This window comes from Plectropomus leopardus, chromosome 16 (assembly GCF_026936395.1).
Source record: "Plectropomus leopardus strain MGB_pleo_1.0 chromosome 16, ASM2693639v1, whole genome shotgun sequence".
NCBI lineage: Eukaryota > Metazoa > Chordata > Actinopteri > Perciformes > Serranidae > Plectropomus > Plectropomus leopardus.
Genome location: NC_142191.1, coordinates 5707919 through 5725517, shown reverse-complemented (window position 1 = coordinate 5725517; position 17599 = coordinate 5707919). Strand labels below are relative to the sequence as shown.

The following is a 17599-nucleotide window of genomic DNA, read 5'->3' as shown; positions in this document are numbered from 1 at the left end:
AACCGAGACGCTTGTGTTCAGCACTCTCTGAAATCAAGGAGTTATTGTTTCAGAAATTAAGAATTTCTAATGGTAAATGTGCCACTGTCAGCAGGTGTGACAGCCTTCTCAGCAAATAGTCAACTGAAAAAAAAGGTTCTTTTCGGCCTTGTTTTAGTGCTGTAAAACACAAAAACACACACTTCCTTATCCACACATACACATGAACATTCAGGAAACATGCTGGGCCGTTGACTTTAACTCACTTTTCCCCAGCAGTTTTCAGCTGGAGAACATTCATGAACAACAATTCGTCTCACGCAGAAACACGACTCATGCAGCTCCGTGCAGTGAAAGGCTGCCGCGCCGAGCAGTCGCCGGCTCCACAAACCCTTAACCTACATCTTTTACATCCCAGCCTTAACCATCTCCCCTTAGCACCGGGAGGGACGGCCTCTTGCCGAGCTATCAATAATGAACGATTAAGTCGAGGGTTTAGCATGCTTGTGGAGATAATGGGGTGGAAAGGAGGAGGCTTTCAAAGAACACAACATGCTTTTAGCCCAGAAAACCACCAGCAGGAAGAGCAGAGTTGTTAATGGTCAGGACCTGAAGGCTGTGGGTTACTGTTCAAGCATCATCTGTCACAGAAGGTTAATGTGCAGAACTCTTTTATTACGTATTATTTTAAAGGAAAATCCCTTGAATCATCATTTACTTATTGATTTGAATTAAGACTAACACATAACGTGAGAATCCTAAACTCCTTCTTTGATGAAGATGTAGCAGGACAAATTTTTATTAGTAGATAGTAAATAAATCTACCTTGTATTAAGGAATACATTAAAAAAGAGGTTACGATCCCCAAAAACTGGCCAGTGCATGTTTACTTTTTTTTTTAAATCTCCCGATCTTCCATATCATGTAATGGCAGCAATATCTCTTCTTCTTTGGTAGTTCAGGTTCCCCTCACTAGAGGTAGAACTACTCTGAATGCTCTTTGTCATACAAACTTAAAGTAAAATTTAAGGTAAAAAGTGTTTTTTATTCTTGTAGGTGGCATATAACAGTTGTTTCAACATTATTGTAATGACTTTATTTTAAGGTCTCATTGGGACTTGTTACTTGTTAAAATATTATCATTTAAGTGTGCATGTTTTAACCTCGATGTCTTAACCTTTAAATCATCAGTTCCTCGGTACCTGGTGACTGAAGGGGGTTTGGGTTGTATTTTTTGGAGAGTTGGGAGCAGAGAGTCAAGAAAGGTTGCAGTTGCAATAAAGAATGACATAGAGATATAAAGTTAAATGTGCAAGTGCTTTAGAAGGTTTGTCACTTTTCTCTGATGATTGAACTATAGATAGTTACAGTTTATTGCTGTAAACACCATTAAAATATATTTGGTAACAGTGTGAACGCATGCAAATCAGCAGTCGTCCTAAAATATAACAAAGTATGCTGAAAACTTTTGCACTGTATCAATGCACCATACAAGCAGGTAATAAAAGGAGACGTTCCACATATAATAAAGTACTTAATAGACATTATTATGGTTGTACTGAATGTGAAGCTTCAAGCTTCTATTGGGTTTTTGGAGGAAGCTTTGAATGTCTGTCATTGTGTTTTATGACACTATAAACCTTAAAAAAAAAAAAAAAATCCTGGAACAAAATCCTCCATTTAAATAAATTGATTCATAAATAAGCAGTAATAAATGAATAAATAATAAACTATTGTGCTGTAGATTGCTGCTGGCCGCCCTGTTAATACAGTTGTGTGCCCCCTTTTGTGTTTTTCCAAGCAGCAGATTTTTTTTCACAATAAATTTTGATTTTGAGATTTTAAAACACTGCAGTTATTGAAAATGTTTGAATCACAGAAGCCGGAAACGATTCAGCCACCACAAAAAGCATGATACCAAAAAATATTAGTCCAGCCTGATTTATATCTGCAATAGTGGAGAAATGCTGGGTTTAAACAGAATAAATAGACATGCAAAAAAAAAAAGGAGCTGTGCAGCATTCAAGAAATCAGATGTCGTTATGAATGAAGCTTTGAAGCTTTGTACTATATTGTACAGCCCTTGACATTATAGACATTTATCCACTACAGTTGTGGCTCACTGGGCATCAATGGCTGATCATCATAAAAACCCACATGCATACAAACGTGCACACACACACACACACACACACACACACACACACACACACACACACACACACACACACATGCACACACTAACACACACACACACTTCCCCAGATGCTAAAATAAACAAATAGTCACAGAGTGCCCTGCAGCGTTGCCAGTCATTCTCTTTGTGTCTGACTGCTTCTCATTGAAATGGCGAGTCTGTGAAAAGACCGCTCTCAGTTTGGAGAAGAAGAAGCATTTGTCTCTTCAGTCTGGATGAGGACGCTGTCTGCATACAGATGTTGGCCCTGGGGCTCTGAAACTAATACCATATGGCAGAACCTTCTCTTCACGTGCTTGATAGTGGTGATAGCGGGACTGAGAAATGGTGATTCCTTCTTTCTTTATCAGTGTGACGGTTCTGTTGTGCAGAATAGAAACACGGATTTATCTGTTGCTGCTTTTTGGCTGTATAGCGTGGTGGACCTCCAGTGTTTTATTTTACATGCTGTGTGTGAACAGCTAACAACAGCAGCAAACAGCGAGTCTCACAACAGGTGCTGAGGCAAGATAAACTACTCTACACACTGTGTACAACTGGCTGCATTGACTTTTAGAGAGAAAATCTTTCTTGCTGTTTTATTTCTTTATATTTGTACGTTTTGGTCCACTGTGGAGCTTATTGTTTCTGTTCTTTGTTGTGTTTATTATTCTGCATCTCAAATCCTGCAGATTATTTCAGAATGAATGTGTTGGGAAAGTCGACCAGAAGGTGGGTTTCAGCAATACAATACATCACTGGAGAATTGGAAAAACTTAATCTTTTACAAATAGATGCCTTTAGCTGTGTTGTGTGTCAGTGTTGGCCAGAGCTAAATTATTTGTTGTTCTTTGGAATAATGTGAGTGTATGTAAAAGTCATGCACCTTCAGGGTCTGCCTGAGATTTATTTATCTTTCTGAGGGTTATGGCTACTAAAGAAAATGTTTTTTTATTTTCAAAGCAAAGTGAGTATCCTTTAGCTTTCAAAGTTCGAAGCGCGCTTCCCCCGGCGGGTTGCAGGAGGGAGAGACATGAGGCAGACATACTGTGTCAGATGAAAGGGACAGGTGCATGGCAGACTTCTAAAAACAACAGAAATTGGAGTTATTGTAGATTGACCAGATGATGTGACCCACTTACCAACATGCCAGCAGTTGGAGCCGCAGCAGTGGATGTGGCACATGGAGGCAAATAAGCAACTTTAAAACCGTTAGTCCTCGATTGCCACAAGTTGCGTCTTCTCTGAGTCACGACAAAATCAAAGCTGAACAAACAGCACCGATGCACACATTTTTTTAAAAGTCAGGGTGACTTAACACTTTCTGAAAGAAATTGCACCATTTTGCTCAGAGTTCAAAGGTGTCTGTAAGCAGGACAAGAAAGTGATTTCGCTCCAGGTTTCAAAGGGTTAATGAAGCAGCCAAACAACGTGCAAACAAGCAGCTGAAATGCGATGGTGTTTTCGATACCTGTGAGTGAATGTGCTGCTCCTTTGCATTGAACGGAGACAGGGGGACCTGTGATGATATTTCAGGCACTATTATTCTGAAGGCAGACCCAGAACAAGCTGGAGGGATAACAGATTCAACATAATCTAGCCTGCGAACGCCTCAGGAGGAGCTGGAGGATGTGGCTGGGGAAAAGGATGTCTGTGCTAATCTAGTAAGTGTCCAGCAGAAGACCAGGGCCCGGCTAAGTGGCAGAAAATGGATGGACTGCACTGGTCAGCCATTCTCCATTTAACAAAATCCCAGTCTCTCAAATGATATTTGAAAGCCCCTCTGTTGTGTCTCGGATGGATCCTCGTGAGGCAGAAATACTAAAACACTGTTAGGTCCACATAAAACTCTGTGAATAGAACGACAGTGCGCTTCAGTTTGACTTTAATGTGCTTTTAAAGGGACACACAGCTGCACACGTGGTCACATGTGTGCACACAGACAGTGAGACACTCTTCTGTCCTCAGGACGGCACAGATCTCATTTAGATAACTCCTCTGATCTCTCGCCACCTCCCACCTCGCCCTTCCCTGCTGTATTCATCCATTATGTTTCCACATGAGGAGATAGCAACAACTTTAGCTGATCTTTTCAGCCGATAGTGAAAGATCAGCGAGAGACTTGAAGACAGCGTCTGAACTGGATATCTTCTATTCTCTGAGCAGTGTTTTTTTATTTATGTCTTTAAAATATAACCATTTGACATGTGAATACTTGATTGACATTTACATAGATGCCCAACCACACCCTATCATCCAGAGTTATATAAATAACCAAAGTTTAAAATAGATAAATACAGTTTACGACATTTTGCTGATTATCTGTATTGACATTTTATATTAATAGTTGCCTGTAAAATTAATTAATTAAAAAACGTAAACAAAGTGTTAGCATGGGAGGAACTTTTACTTTGTAAAACGTCAAGGAGCTATTTTTATTTATTCATTTTTATTTAAATTTTCACTTTAGTTTATCAAAAAAAAGTTGTTAGGAACTTGCTGTATTTGATGAACATTTCAGTTTTTATGAAACATTTGCTAAATGCATTTAAACAAAAGTTTGTGTTGCTCTATTTCAAATTCTACATATTGACCAAAAGAGTTTAATTTTAATTGTAAATGAATATCTGTTCCAAATATCAGTTATCTGTCTCATTAACTACTATTGATTGGTATCAGTATCGGCTCTGAAAAAACAATATTGGTCAACCAAATAAATACATAAACCAGACAAACAGCGATGACCAGTGTTGGGTTTTGTGTGTTCAGTACACAAATGGACCAGTTAAAATATAACAGCCACATATTATTCAAATGACAAGGTTTTAAAATAGAAAGGTGACCAGCTATGACCCACATACAGTATATCTGACCCTCTCTGGTTCTATCATCATCACATCTTGAATCCGTTGTTTAAAAGATGACTTCGATGTTGCTAAACATTACGCGGCTGCCGCCAAACACTAAAATACTTTGCAGGAACGACCATTTATCTCCCTAACAAGCATTCGTCTTGTGACAGTTATGACGTAGCCGCCCATTAACCATGTGGAGGGTGCTATAGTGATGCTGTTAAAGAGCGGGGTGCTTAGCATAGCCAAATTAGCCTCAACTGCCATAATTCTAGTTGTCTCTTTCTGTATTTAGTCTGCAGCTGCCCACCTCCAGAGCTCTGACTTCACCCCTCTGCATGTTTGTTTGTGTTGTGCAGAGAGAGAGAGAGAGAGAGAGAGGGAGGCGGCCTGGATAAGACCCTTGAAGGTGGTGTGTGTATTTATATCCAGCAGTACTTGTGGAGGGGTGTGTCTGCTGCTTAAGTCTTTTAACCATCAAACACATTCTCTCTTCCCCATAAAGCTCGAGCAGCTTTGTGGGCAAGTGGGCTGATATCAAAACCCTCTTAGATACAGTAGGTCAGCCACAGGGAACCTCCGGATTCGGATAATAAAAATAATTATAAGCTGCACGCCCAGCCATCTACAGTACTCTGTGACTTCTGTGTAAAAGGATGTCACTAGATTGCAATATACTGTCAGAGAATTTAATCTGCACTGTGAAAAGACCACTGTGGAGTTACACTGTTAATTTTGGCAGCTATTTTACATTTAGTCTTAGTCTTTTGATAAAAATGTTTATTATTTTAGTCACATTTTTTGCATACACATAATACACATAATGCCTGTGTAGTGCAGATACAGTATATTCACTTTAGGTCAATTCAGTTCAATTCAATTCAGTTTGATTCGATTCGATTTGATTCAATTTGACTTAATTCAATCCTATACTCCAGAGTCAGGGTCCATACCAAAAAACACAAATTATCACATGAAAATGAATACAAAACAGTATAAAAACATAGTAAAAAAATCCCAAAAAACAAACAACTACCTAACTAAATAAATATTAATGTCTAACAAAGAAACAACTATATCAGTGCCTCTATATAGTATAACAGTGCAATGTCCAGGATCATTGCATTTCTTTTCTTTCTTCTGCTTTCATTTCTTTTTTCCCCATTTTTTTTGTTAAAAGGAAAAACAAATATATAATACTTCCATATCCACATATGCTCACTTACTTTCACGTACATATGTACACTTAAGCACTTAGATACTCTGTATACTCTGTCTGGGGTCATGAAAAGTCTGCTTGTATTGGGGTCATAAATTCGATCCATTTATTCCAGATTTGATAGAATTTATTCTTTTGAATAAAGTAATGTGTTAGTAGCTCATTTATGAACGTTATGAAAATAGTGAAACGGTCTGCTTGGTTAGAACACAGAATATCTAACACTGTAAAACTTTTTTTTTCCGTTTAAAATAAACTTCTCTCATCCCTGTAAAGCCAGATTTAGTCAGAGTTTTTAGGTGTTTTGATGTCACAGAAGAAATCGTTTTCTAGCCGGAGTATCTCATACAAACGTTTCACAGCTCATTTGTGTTGATATTTGTGGCAGAAAGAGAATCTGACGTTTAAATCTTCAAAGTGGTTCATTTAAACCTGTCAAAAAATGCAAATTCTGCGGACTGAAGTTCATCATATTGGCTTTTGTTGCGTGCATGTGCATGTGTGTGTGTGTGTGTGTGTGTGTGTGTGTGTGTGTGTGTGTGTGTGTGTGTGTGTGTAGGGGTTTTAGTTTGCCACTGAATATTTCATTTTATATGAGCATACATGGCAGACTAGAGACCTATAGAATACTGAGGATTCAAACCCAAAGCAGGCGCTCTGAGAGAGACTTTTAAAGAACGACAATAACAAAAAAACCCAAAAATGAGTACTCTGCATCAGCATTTTCATGCTCGTATTAAATACATTCAATTTGGGTATTTAGCAGCTATGAATCAATGTGGAAAGGAGTGAATTTTTGTAAGGTTACTAAGATTTAGGATGCTTTATATTTTGGTATTGATACATGTATTTTTTTAAGTGTTTCAGGATATAATTATTTATCACTTTTATGATTGTGGCAGCTTGATATGGACGGTGACACTATCAGTTTTAACCTGTGCTTATTAGGATAGAGTGTAAGTGGGTCACCGCAGTTTTTGTTTAGCACACTTTCTTTGTTCACTTTGATTTCTTTGATCACACATTTGTGCACGTTACATTTACAGTTGATTCCTTTTCTTTAATACATTTATTTGACATATTTTTGGATGGTGGCAAATCTTGTTTGTTGGTGTGTCACATAATAGACCAGACCCAGTCTAAGCCTAAGTTTATTTCCTGCAGTCATTACAGGTTTATTTTTTTGTTTCATGCCTCTGGTACTCCAGCAGAGCACCAGGAAGGCGAGGGAGGCCAGGCTGTAGCATTTGCCCCGTCCAGAGTCCCACAGCTGGCTGTCCTCCCCGGCCCACACACCCCCCTGGGTCCTGGGTCCTGGATGCCTATGTGAGGCAGAGCAGGAGGCTCAGAGTGTCTGGAGGACAGCTGGGTACTCTGCCATGGTGGCAGGGGGCAAGCTGGGTCCCCCCAACCCATGAGGCACCCCCTGAATACTGTGTTAGGTGTAAATCGGATTATGTGCAATGGTGCATCTGATGTTGTTATTGTTTAGACTGTTGTGTTTCTAATGTAACGGTGTGATTACTGTTTTTATCGTAACTGTGGTCGCTGCATCTGTGCAGCACTGAGTCCAACACAAATTTCCCTACTGGGACAATAAAGTGTATCGAATTGAATTTATTAGTTTCTCAAAATAACCACGGTCAGTGTTTTAAATTAAATTGCTTTACAGTAATTTGACCTATAGCCTTGCAGAGGTTCACTGTGTAATCCCTCGTGCACCAACACACACTCTCTCTCCCTCTGTGACAGCCTCACAGTGCTCGTGTGAGTGTGTGTTTGCCCTCAGCGCAGGGCCCCGTCCCTGGCTGCCACAGCTGAATGTCCCCTCAGCGTCGGCAAATGGCCAGACTCTGTCACAGCGGCTGACTGGACCAGCTGTTTCTTTCTCTTTCTTCCATCTTATCTCCTCCGTCACACTATCTGTCTTCCTCTCTGTGAAAGAGGCAGCGATCAGGCGCCTGGTGGTGCAGCACTTGACACCAAAGTTGATATGCACACATGCTGGCATCAGTGGGAGACAGTTTGGACTGTGTGTGTTTGTGTGTGTGTGTGTGTGCGCGCGTGTGTGTGTGTGTGTGTGTGTGACAGGGCAGCCGGGACACAAACACCATCCTGTGGATTGTGGGAACACAGAGGACACACACACTCTCTGTTGTTTTTGTGGCACTGGTGACAGACCGACAAGTGGGAGGAGGACAGTGAAGGTCAGAGGGTGCTCAGTTTGGGACGCGGCTGGTCAAACCCAGTTAGACAAACAATGAAAGTGAAATGGGATGGGTCCGGGCTTAAGCTGTCTGGCCGTGCCTTGGCCCAGGCTGCTGGCGTAGGCACTTTTTTGTGCCCTGTGCATCTCACATCGGGAGTTATCAGAGCGTGCAGGCAGGGAGAGTCATACTGTAGCAGCAGCAGCAGGCTACGAGTAGTAGTAGTAGCAGCTCGCTGGGGGCTGCACAGGGTCCTGGATGTGACCTGATTTGTCAATTCAATAACTTCACTGAAGTGTCGCTCCTCCGGGGAATCATCGGCGCCTAATTCAGCTCTCATGGTTCAGACAGCGGACTCGCTGTTTCATGTTTTGTTGAGAGAAAATTGGGGTGCATAATGGATTTATCGGGAGTGCTATTTGACATCAAAGTGCAACATCTGAGGAGGCTCTGATTGTCCTGGATTGTCTCGCCATGGCTTACCCCGAGCACTTTGATTGGTTGAAAGAGACTGTCAGTTTTTTGCCAGGTAAGAGCAGCGATTTAATGAATGTAGTACTAAGATGAGATACATTCATCACCAGAGCCATGATTTAACATTCTGCAGCTTTCTGATCATCCCGAGTCTTTAAACATGATTTGAATGAGAGATGTTACAAACTTCTCAGCATGCTGTAAACACTGCGAGAATGATAAAAAGCCTCTTCTTCAGCTGGAGTTGTTTACTGCTCCACAGATACATCTACGGGGACTGGGAGGTGAAATGCATGTCTGTGTAAACAGTTTTTGAGCCAATTAAATCATCTGAAGGAACAAGGTCTGGAGAGAACAAGTGAATGCAAATGGGACAGAATTGAACAGCGCACAACAAAGCGGGGCAGGACAAAAGAGGCGAGGGATAACAGAACCAAGACGCTATTGATGAGGAGCACATTTTGCATCACTTTGTGCATTTTTTCTGTCACTCAAATCGGGTAAAGCTGCGTTCGGGAACACCGGGGAAATTATAATACCTTAAACAAAAAAAAAAAAAAAAAAAAATCAGGTTTTGGTGTCTTGGAACATTTGACCTTTTTAATTAAATTAATCAAATTAGAAATTCCACCTCTTCCCTGTAGCAACAAACGAAACTGAGAACTTTTCCCCTCCTTCAACTTGTTTATCAGAAGGAACTTGTGTCCTTTTCATGTTGCATTTTAAATTATGTATGAAATGTATTTGCATATTTGTGCATGAGTGAATGCTCTGCATCGCAATACCAAATGATGCTGCTAAATTACAATCTAAAGGATGCAAAACAAACGTGGTGTTTGGAAAACACATGAATACGTCATGCTGCCGCAGAGCGTTAGCATGCGCTTAGGAGCCAAAAATAGACACGGTGTATATATACAAACACACACACACACACACAAACATGCATAGAGTCACTGTATTGCTGTAGCATGAGGCAGGTTCCAGTGAAAGTGTGTGTTTCTGTGTGTGTTTCTGTGTGTGTTTCTGTGTGTTCGTTGAGGTGTTGTACAAAAGGGGAAATGCCTGTGGAGGCTCAGATGGTGACAGATGGTTTGAAGACAAATCAGCCTGGGAGTCAGGATCTCTGCCCTGGGACTGGTAGCCCCTTTAAGTATGTTTGTGTCACAGTATTAGTGTGTATGTGGAGCATGTGTGCTCTTATGCTTCACACATGTGTCTTCGTCAGGGACGCTGGGACTGGTTTCTGGGTCGGGGTTGTGTAAATGGGGTTGGGGGGGATAAGTGCTGTTCCCACTAAGATGAAATGATGTATCCTGCCACGGTCCTCCTCTGTTCTAAGCTCTGTGAATTCAACCAACCCAGACTTAATGTTGGCATTGAACATTTCTGCAAACCACAGATATGTTGCATTTGTACATTATTAGGTAGCTGACACGTTGAATCTTTATGTTTCAACATCACTGTGGTTCACATGGATCGGTTTACAGGGTTCCCACAGTCATGGATAAACTGGAAAAGCCATGGAATTTCACATTCTTGTTTTCCAGGCCTGGAAAAATCACACAAGTAGCACTAGCAACTAGCACAAATCATTGAAAATTTTGGAAAAGTCACAAAATGTTGTTGTGTGTAATGAAATTATTTGTCACTCAAAGTAATTTGATTTTATTTTCTGTAAGTTAGCTGCTGACATTATGTAGCTCTATTATGCATCGACTTAGGACTGCGTGGTTTATAGTGTTTAAGCATCGACTTTGTGATGTGCAGTAGTTTCACCGCAGGCTGTGCGATTTCAAATAAGGCAATTAATTTAACCAACTTTACTGTTTGATACAAATCAAGCTCTCACAGTTCTCATTTTTAATCACTAATAACAGCCAAGCCGTTCCTGTAATGACAGTGCCTTGTATATGTGACATAGTGTGGCAGCAGTTGTTTTGGGAAGTGAGGCCCCTCCTGTGCCAGCAAGTGCTGCAGACACAGAGAGGTGCATGCTTTTCTGAATTGGAAATTTTTGTCATGGATCCTTGAAAAGTCCTGGAAATGTTGTGACATTTTGTTCATGAAAATGTGTAGGAACCCTTGGTTTAGACAAACAAAAGACTTAGTTATGGTTAGAAAAATATCATGTTTGGGCTTAAAAAACTTCGTCTTGCCTTTGTCTTTATCTTGTGTGTTTGTGTGTCCCATTTTTATCATTCGGTGTCCCCTCTCAGTTCGGATGTTTTTTGAGTGTTAGTGAACGCAGCACAGGCACAATCTATCGCTGATATTTATTCGCCTTTGAATTGTGTTCAGTTTATTAAACTCACGCTTTGTGTGTGCATACGTGCAGTTATGTAATGCATCTTTTACTAGCACGCTGAATGTGACGGTAGCATCAAAATATATTTCTTTGACATATTCAAAAGGCACATATTCATGTTGCAGAACAGTATGCGTTTTAGTTAGCTCCACTCCGCTCTAGAGCCCTTTACAGCTGTGGACTATGAGTGAATACATACAACACACACTCACATTCATGCAGTCAGTGCTCACCAGTCTCACACACCTAGAATAATGGAGCTCCATAATCTCTGCCATATATAACCAGGTGCAATTCCTCATCGCAGTGACATTGTTACTCTTTGGCAGAATAACCTTGCAGGCATTAGTCTGAAACTTCACAAAGTGCTTTACAATCTGCCCATAAATTACAGCTCAAGAGGTGCTTATGTGGCAGCCGGGAGGAGTTGCGCAGTGAGTCGTTCCTCTGGCCGCTGCGCCGAGGCAATTCCCACAGGCCTCTACACTTAAAGTACATCTCAGTCCGAGCTGTCGAGGGAGGGCAGGTGCTGAAAGCTCTGCAGGAGTACGTTCGGACTGAGCGAGAGCCCGAACATGCACCTCCATCTGCTGTCTTACATGTGCTTGGTGGTGTGTTTGTGTGTGCGTGCATGTGTTGTTTTGTCTCTTAGCAGTTGAGCTTGGCCTAGACGACTTAAGCCCTGCTAGCCTTTAATAATCTCATTCCCAAGACGTACCATCTAGGTCAGGGGTTTCCATCTTCACTATGGCTGCTCACAGACCACAGAGAGGGAAGGATGGTGTGTGAAAAACATTATAGTCTGTCATAAAACCCAAGCTTTTTGAAATATCTATCCTGTGGAGCTCAATCCAAATGACAGGAAACCATGCCGCCTTTTATGGCTGGGTTTTGTTCAAAATCTTTTTTTATTGATACTGATACCTTGACTTTGAGACTGGTTAAATGATTATTTTTTTATACCAATTTTATAAAATTGATCTAACCAAAAGAAAATTACATTACACATTGGGGTACAAATCTTTAGTTTTTCAGCTCATTTGCGATTTAACACACACAGTTTTCTAATAATAACAATGTAAACCGATTTACCGCAGTGTGAATTAACAAAATTCTCTGTATAACTCTGTAGATTAATGTTTCTGCACCTTTCCACTCAAAACAGTTTTGAAGCCGCTTTTCCAGAAGTCACCAGCCGTCCTCCTCACCCCGTAGTGGCCTCAGGCCTCTGGGAGGCTGGGAATTGTACTGTGCCTTCAAACATCCACCGAGGTGGGAGACTGCAGGCTGTGGAGGAGAAAACTCCCCCAGAGCCGAGTTTGGGAGTAGGCCACAGCAAAAAGGAGTTAAGTCGACAGTGAGGGCTTCTGCTTTCAGGAGTGGTGGAAAGCTAAATACTTTTTCATTGCAAAATGTCACAGTTGCATGTGATGTTTTTTTTTAAATTACTAATATGATGTGAGGAGCAGCTGGCCTTCATGTATTTTCCATTATCTAATTTGGCTTCCATTCAAAACAGTCTGGACGCCCCTGGTCTACAGTATATTAATATAATTCTCCTCCACTGTTGTTGTTCAGCACTTGCAGATGTCAGATATGACCGCTGGTCTTTGTGGTTGGTCATTTGTCCCGTCCTTCCACCACTGAGTGGCCTTCTTGGTGAAAAAATGATGAGTGTAGCGTTTGACCCAAAATAAACCAGCCCAGCCTGACCTCAGGGATACCACTTTTGCAAAATGACAGGAGGCCAGGGACCAGACCAAGGAACCCCATACATGTTTCTTAGATTTTAGGGCATTTCTCTGATTTTAGGACAAATTTTAGATTTTAGGACATTTCTAGGATTTTAGAACTTTTCTAGAATTTAGCACATTTCTTGGATTTTAGGACATTTCTAGATTTTAGCACATTTCTTGGATTTCTGAATGGTTATTGGATTTCAGGACATTTCTCGAATTTCAGGACATTTCTCGGATTTCAGGACATTTCTTGGATTTCAGGACATTTCTTGGATTTCAGAACATTTCTCGGATTTCAGGACATTTTTATGATTTTAGGACATCAGGGGCTTAGCGAGGACCTCTGTCGGGGGTGCGGGGGAGTCTCCACTGGCACTTTTTTTAATAAACAAGTTCTATATGTATACTAAAAGAACAAATACAATTCCCAGTGTGAATCACTTTATTTTAACGTGAATTAGAAATATTTTGCCCAAATCTGGGCCCAATCAGAAGCCAGATTTGGCCTGTGTAAGTTGTGTATCACTGTCCTGCCTCCTTCACTGTTCCCATTCCCCACAGCAGGAAATCAGTGAGCAGTGGTGACAGAGGAAGATTTGACACTTACAGTTTTCAGAGCCAGCCTAATTATCCTCTGCACTTCAAATCTGGTTCTTTGTTGGACGTGGCATTATGGGATTTGTTTTTGTTGTCCATTGCTCAAAGGTAACAAGGGCTTCAGCTCCTGCATGTGTCAGCTGATGATTCAGTGCGCGGCCGCGATCAGGCCCGCTTTAGTCACTGTGTGTTTCAGTGTGGTGACTGCAGACAGCGTCATTGTGGTCGATATTTACAAAATATTGGAGCATCGCCTTCTGTCAGACTGTTCCTCTCCCAGGAGCTGTTGTTGCTTCATCCTTGCCGTCGTCTTTATTGACTTTGTTTTGGGAATGTCATTTCTCATCAGCATAATGTCTACATGTCAGTGTTTCATCTCGTAGAAGCCACTTTGTGTGCATGCTCTGGAAATAGTAACAAGGTCAGAAACCTTGGGTCGATTTGTGGAGGTTCAGGTGGACATCAGCCAAGAGTGGAAAGGGTTGCTGACATGTCTGCATTGCATAAGAGATTTGTAGCTCAGCACAAAATGGAAAAGATTAGAGCTAAGTATTGTTAGGCTTTTGTTTTTGCTGGTTATCTAAGGGGAGGATACCTGTGGAGAGCATTTAAGTCATGTGTTTTTGTGAATCAGAGCATGTGATGGACAAAGAGGAGTCATGTGTTTCTTTAATGACCCGCCTCTGTCTGATGTTTCCACTAGTTTGTGTTTGTTAAAGGATCAAACCTGTGATTCTGTTCATTAATATAGCAGTAAACAACTATTAACTATGTAAATATATATTGGAATGAACTCCTGCTACCTCCGTGTGTCTAATTATGGCTGACTCCATGCTGGAGCCAGTTTATTTCAATGAGAATTGCTCACCTGGTGCAAATGCCCCAAAAATTCCTAGCTTGCAAGTTTACTTCTGCCACATGCAGCCCACTGAATATCTGCAGCACTGTTTCTTTTGCTCAGGTTGTAGACTTTACATTCTTTATTTTATTTTATTTTATTTTATTTTATTCCTTTTAAAAGGGACACAGCATACTAATGAACATAAGTATAAAATACAAATGTAAATATGCCACGACTGCTAATTGACATCTGTAGTCTCTCGGCAGGTAACAGGTAAAAGAAATTGGGAGGAAGAGAAAGAAAACGAAGATGGAAAAAAAACAAACATTACAATCCATACAGAGGGCAAAGTGCATTGTGATGATGTCACAAATTTTTAAATCGCTTTTCCCAGCTCGAGGAAAGTTTTACAAAAAACCTCCATGGATCAAAAATGCATAATAAAAATAATCATAATTGACCTTGTTTGACCTCTTACAGCAGTGGTCTATATAATTTCTTTTTAATATTATAGTCCATTATATACAAAAAATGTTTTCAATACTTTACACACTTGGATTAAGATCTCATTTTACAATGATTTGCTTTAATTTTTACATAAACTGTTTGTCTTTTTTTTTTTTTACTAAAAAATATTTTCATCACATTGATGCGAAACATCTTTGGGTCTTAAGAGTGTAAACCTGAGGCTGACAGTGAACGCGGCGCAGAAAGCAGAGTTGTGTAAACATGCCTGTGGCACAAGGTTTCTATCTATGACTTAACACCTTTCTGATCCAGTACTGAGCTTTCTAAAGGCAGCAGCGCGCTGCATAATAATCTGTTGTGCTTCGATTGTGCTGCTGTATGCATCACAAAAGCCTTAAGCCTGCTCATCCCATCGTCTCTCCGTGACTCTTTACATTTTTGTCTCTTCTCTTTCCTCCATCTGTTCATTTCTCTGTCTCCCATTAACTTTCCCACCATGCTCTGCTTCTGTTTTCATCTTCTGCCTCCACCCATCCCCCTCCCCTCTCTCTCTCTCTCTCTCTCATCAGTCTATCTCTCTATCTTTCCTGTTTGAGGCCACTAATTTGGACTGTCTGGCTTCCCTGCAGGGCAGCAAAGGAAATAATTGAGAGAGATTTCCATGATTGCATTTTTTTGCTTTGTCTGTTTAAAGTTACATTTTGAAATAGACTCTTTGGTGACTTCTCTCGTTGCATCTACGCAGGAGGAGCTGCCAAGTAAAGAGTAAGAGTTAATCGTTTCCACAACAACTGAACTTGATTAACACTCTTTTGCAGCTGACCTGCATGTTTGAAATGTCTAATTAAACAGTTTATCATTACTTACATTTTCTGCTAATTCTCTCATAAATATAGACGTGTGCACACATTGAAGTTGTGCACACGGGGCTCTAATACACTCTTCATGTAAAGATATTTGAGAGTTGCGACTTTTTAGGCCTACAATCAGAAATACAAGAGGAAATGTAAAGAATGGATGAAACAGCTTGTTTATCTGCTCTTGTTGCGTTCATGTGATGATGGAAGTTGGTAGTTTCCAATTTTGGAAGTCGTTCTTCCAACGTCATTGTATTCATGAGCTTTGAGGTCCTAAACATGGAAGTTAAAAAGAAGAGGCGTTGAGTTTGATAGCTGTTTTCAGTTTATTTATATTTTTATCTGTATATGTTTTGTATGTATCATATTTCTATATATTTTTATATTTAATCGGAGTCACTCTACATGGACAGGAGTTAGCATTAATACAATATTACATTCTATATGTGATCAAATTTTTTTTATTTACGGTGTGATGCACGATGCGTGTGATGTTTAAGCATTTATGACATCAAGTCCATCAAGTTTCAGTGTTAGTTCACTCGCCTGGAGGTTCACCTGCTACAGCTCATAGATGCATTATACTAAAATGTGCAACTTCTAAAAATAAATGATAGCTACTAGGAACAAAAAAACAAAATATATAATTTTTTACCATCGATTATTGACACTGTTTCCATGCTTTCCACCGTTTCTGCTGCCCTGAAACGTCACAAAAAAGTTGCATCTCGGGTATCATCAAGATGTCCTAATTTCCCACTCATAATTACGACTTTGGAGGGCTGTTCATGTGCTCATTTTTCATGAATACGATATTTCGGAGGAGCACGTGAAGGCAGCATTAGCGTAGGCTACAGCATGAAATTAATTTTACTGACACGGCCCTTGTATGCAAAATTATTGGCAAAATTATCAAAAAGGTATGGTCAGCAGATTACAAGTAAATTACATTTTCATTTATAACAATGAACGTTCCTATAATGCAAAGCTAACTAGTGCTATATCGAAATACACAAACAATCACGTTTTCTAACGCACAATGATCGTCGGTCGGTGAGGTTGCTAACTTTTTGTCTTGAACATGATACGCTAGTGAAGCTAGCTTTAACGGTCTTAGCATTGTAACATGTATTTAGCCATCTTGTGCATAATAATTACTTTTTTTTAAACTGTCTTTTGTTTAAAAATAAATTAACTGGAAGTGGAGACAAAAAAATCAGCTGGAAATCGAGTTTTTAACCAGCACACAGTGTTAGCATTGGCGCTAGCTTTAGCTAGCTACAGCTGTTAGCTTACAGTTGATATTTCAGGGAACAAAATCCACTGTTTACTTACACAGTATTTTTGTAGTGCAATGTCAGCCAGTGCAAATTAAAAATTAATATATACTTACATTTACATGGGCACCATATGCTTTTTACTCTTTTAGACAACCTAGAAGGTAAATTCTCATGTGGTTTCCTGAGACTTTCGAATGTTTTCACTTAAGTGAAGGTTTCTTGCTTGTTTTGTGCACAACGTACCTGTACTACACACCTATGTAAATAAATAAGTGTTTGCTATGGACTGGCACAGCAAACATTATCTGTGCAGAAGCCAAAACAGAAGCAGAGAGGGAAAACAAGAACAGGGAGGAAGAAGAAGGATGACTTTGTCTTTCTCCGAGGACAATGCCTCCTAGAAAGACGCGACACAATAGACTCCATTCACAGTCACACCAACAACATCATGACATTTTGTTCCTATGACTGGACATCATACATCCGCCCAAACCACAATGGCATTTCCAAACAGTTCCTCTTAGTGGTGGAGTAAAAACACAGTCAGCAGCAGCTGCTATGCATCTAAATCACTATCAAACCACATTACATTACATTAAAAA

General features: G+C 40.2%; 1 protein-coding gene across 4 annotated transcripts in view; it reads left to right on the top strand.

Moving 5' to 3' along the window:
- Window positions 1–17599, top strand: part of pak5 (p21 protein (Cdc42/Rac)-activated kinase 5) — a 107353-nt gene that overhangs the window by 31428 nt on the left and 58326 nt on the right. Inside the window, exon 1 of one of the 4 annotated variants that reach the window (XM_088089272.1) lies at window positions 8508–8962. The exons of 2 other annotated variants lie outside the window; for them this stretch is intronic. In XM_088089272.1, coding sequence (XP_087945398.1) covers window positions 8908–8962 — 55 coding nt within the window. In that variant the 5' untranslated portion in view covers window positions 8508–8907. Of the gene's footprint in view, window positions 1–8507; window positions 8963–17599 lie in introns of those variants that run through there. One more of the 4 variants, XM_042502960.2, reaches the window with a different exon arrangement.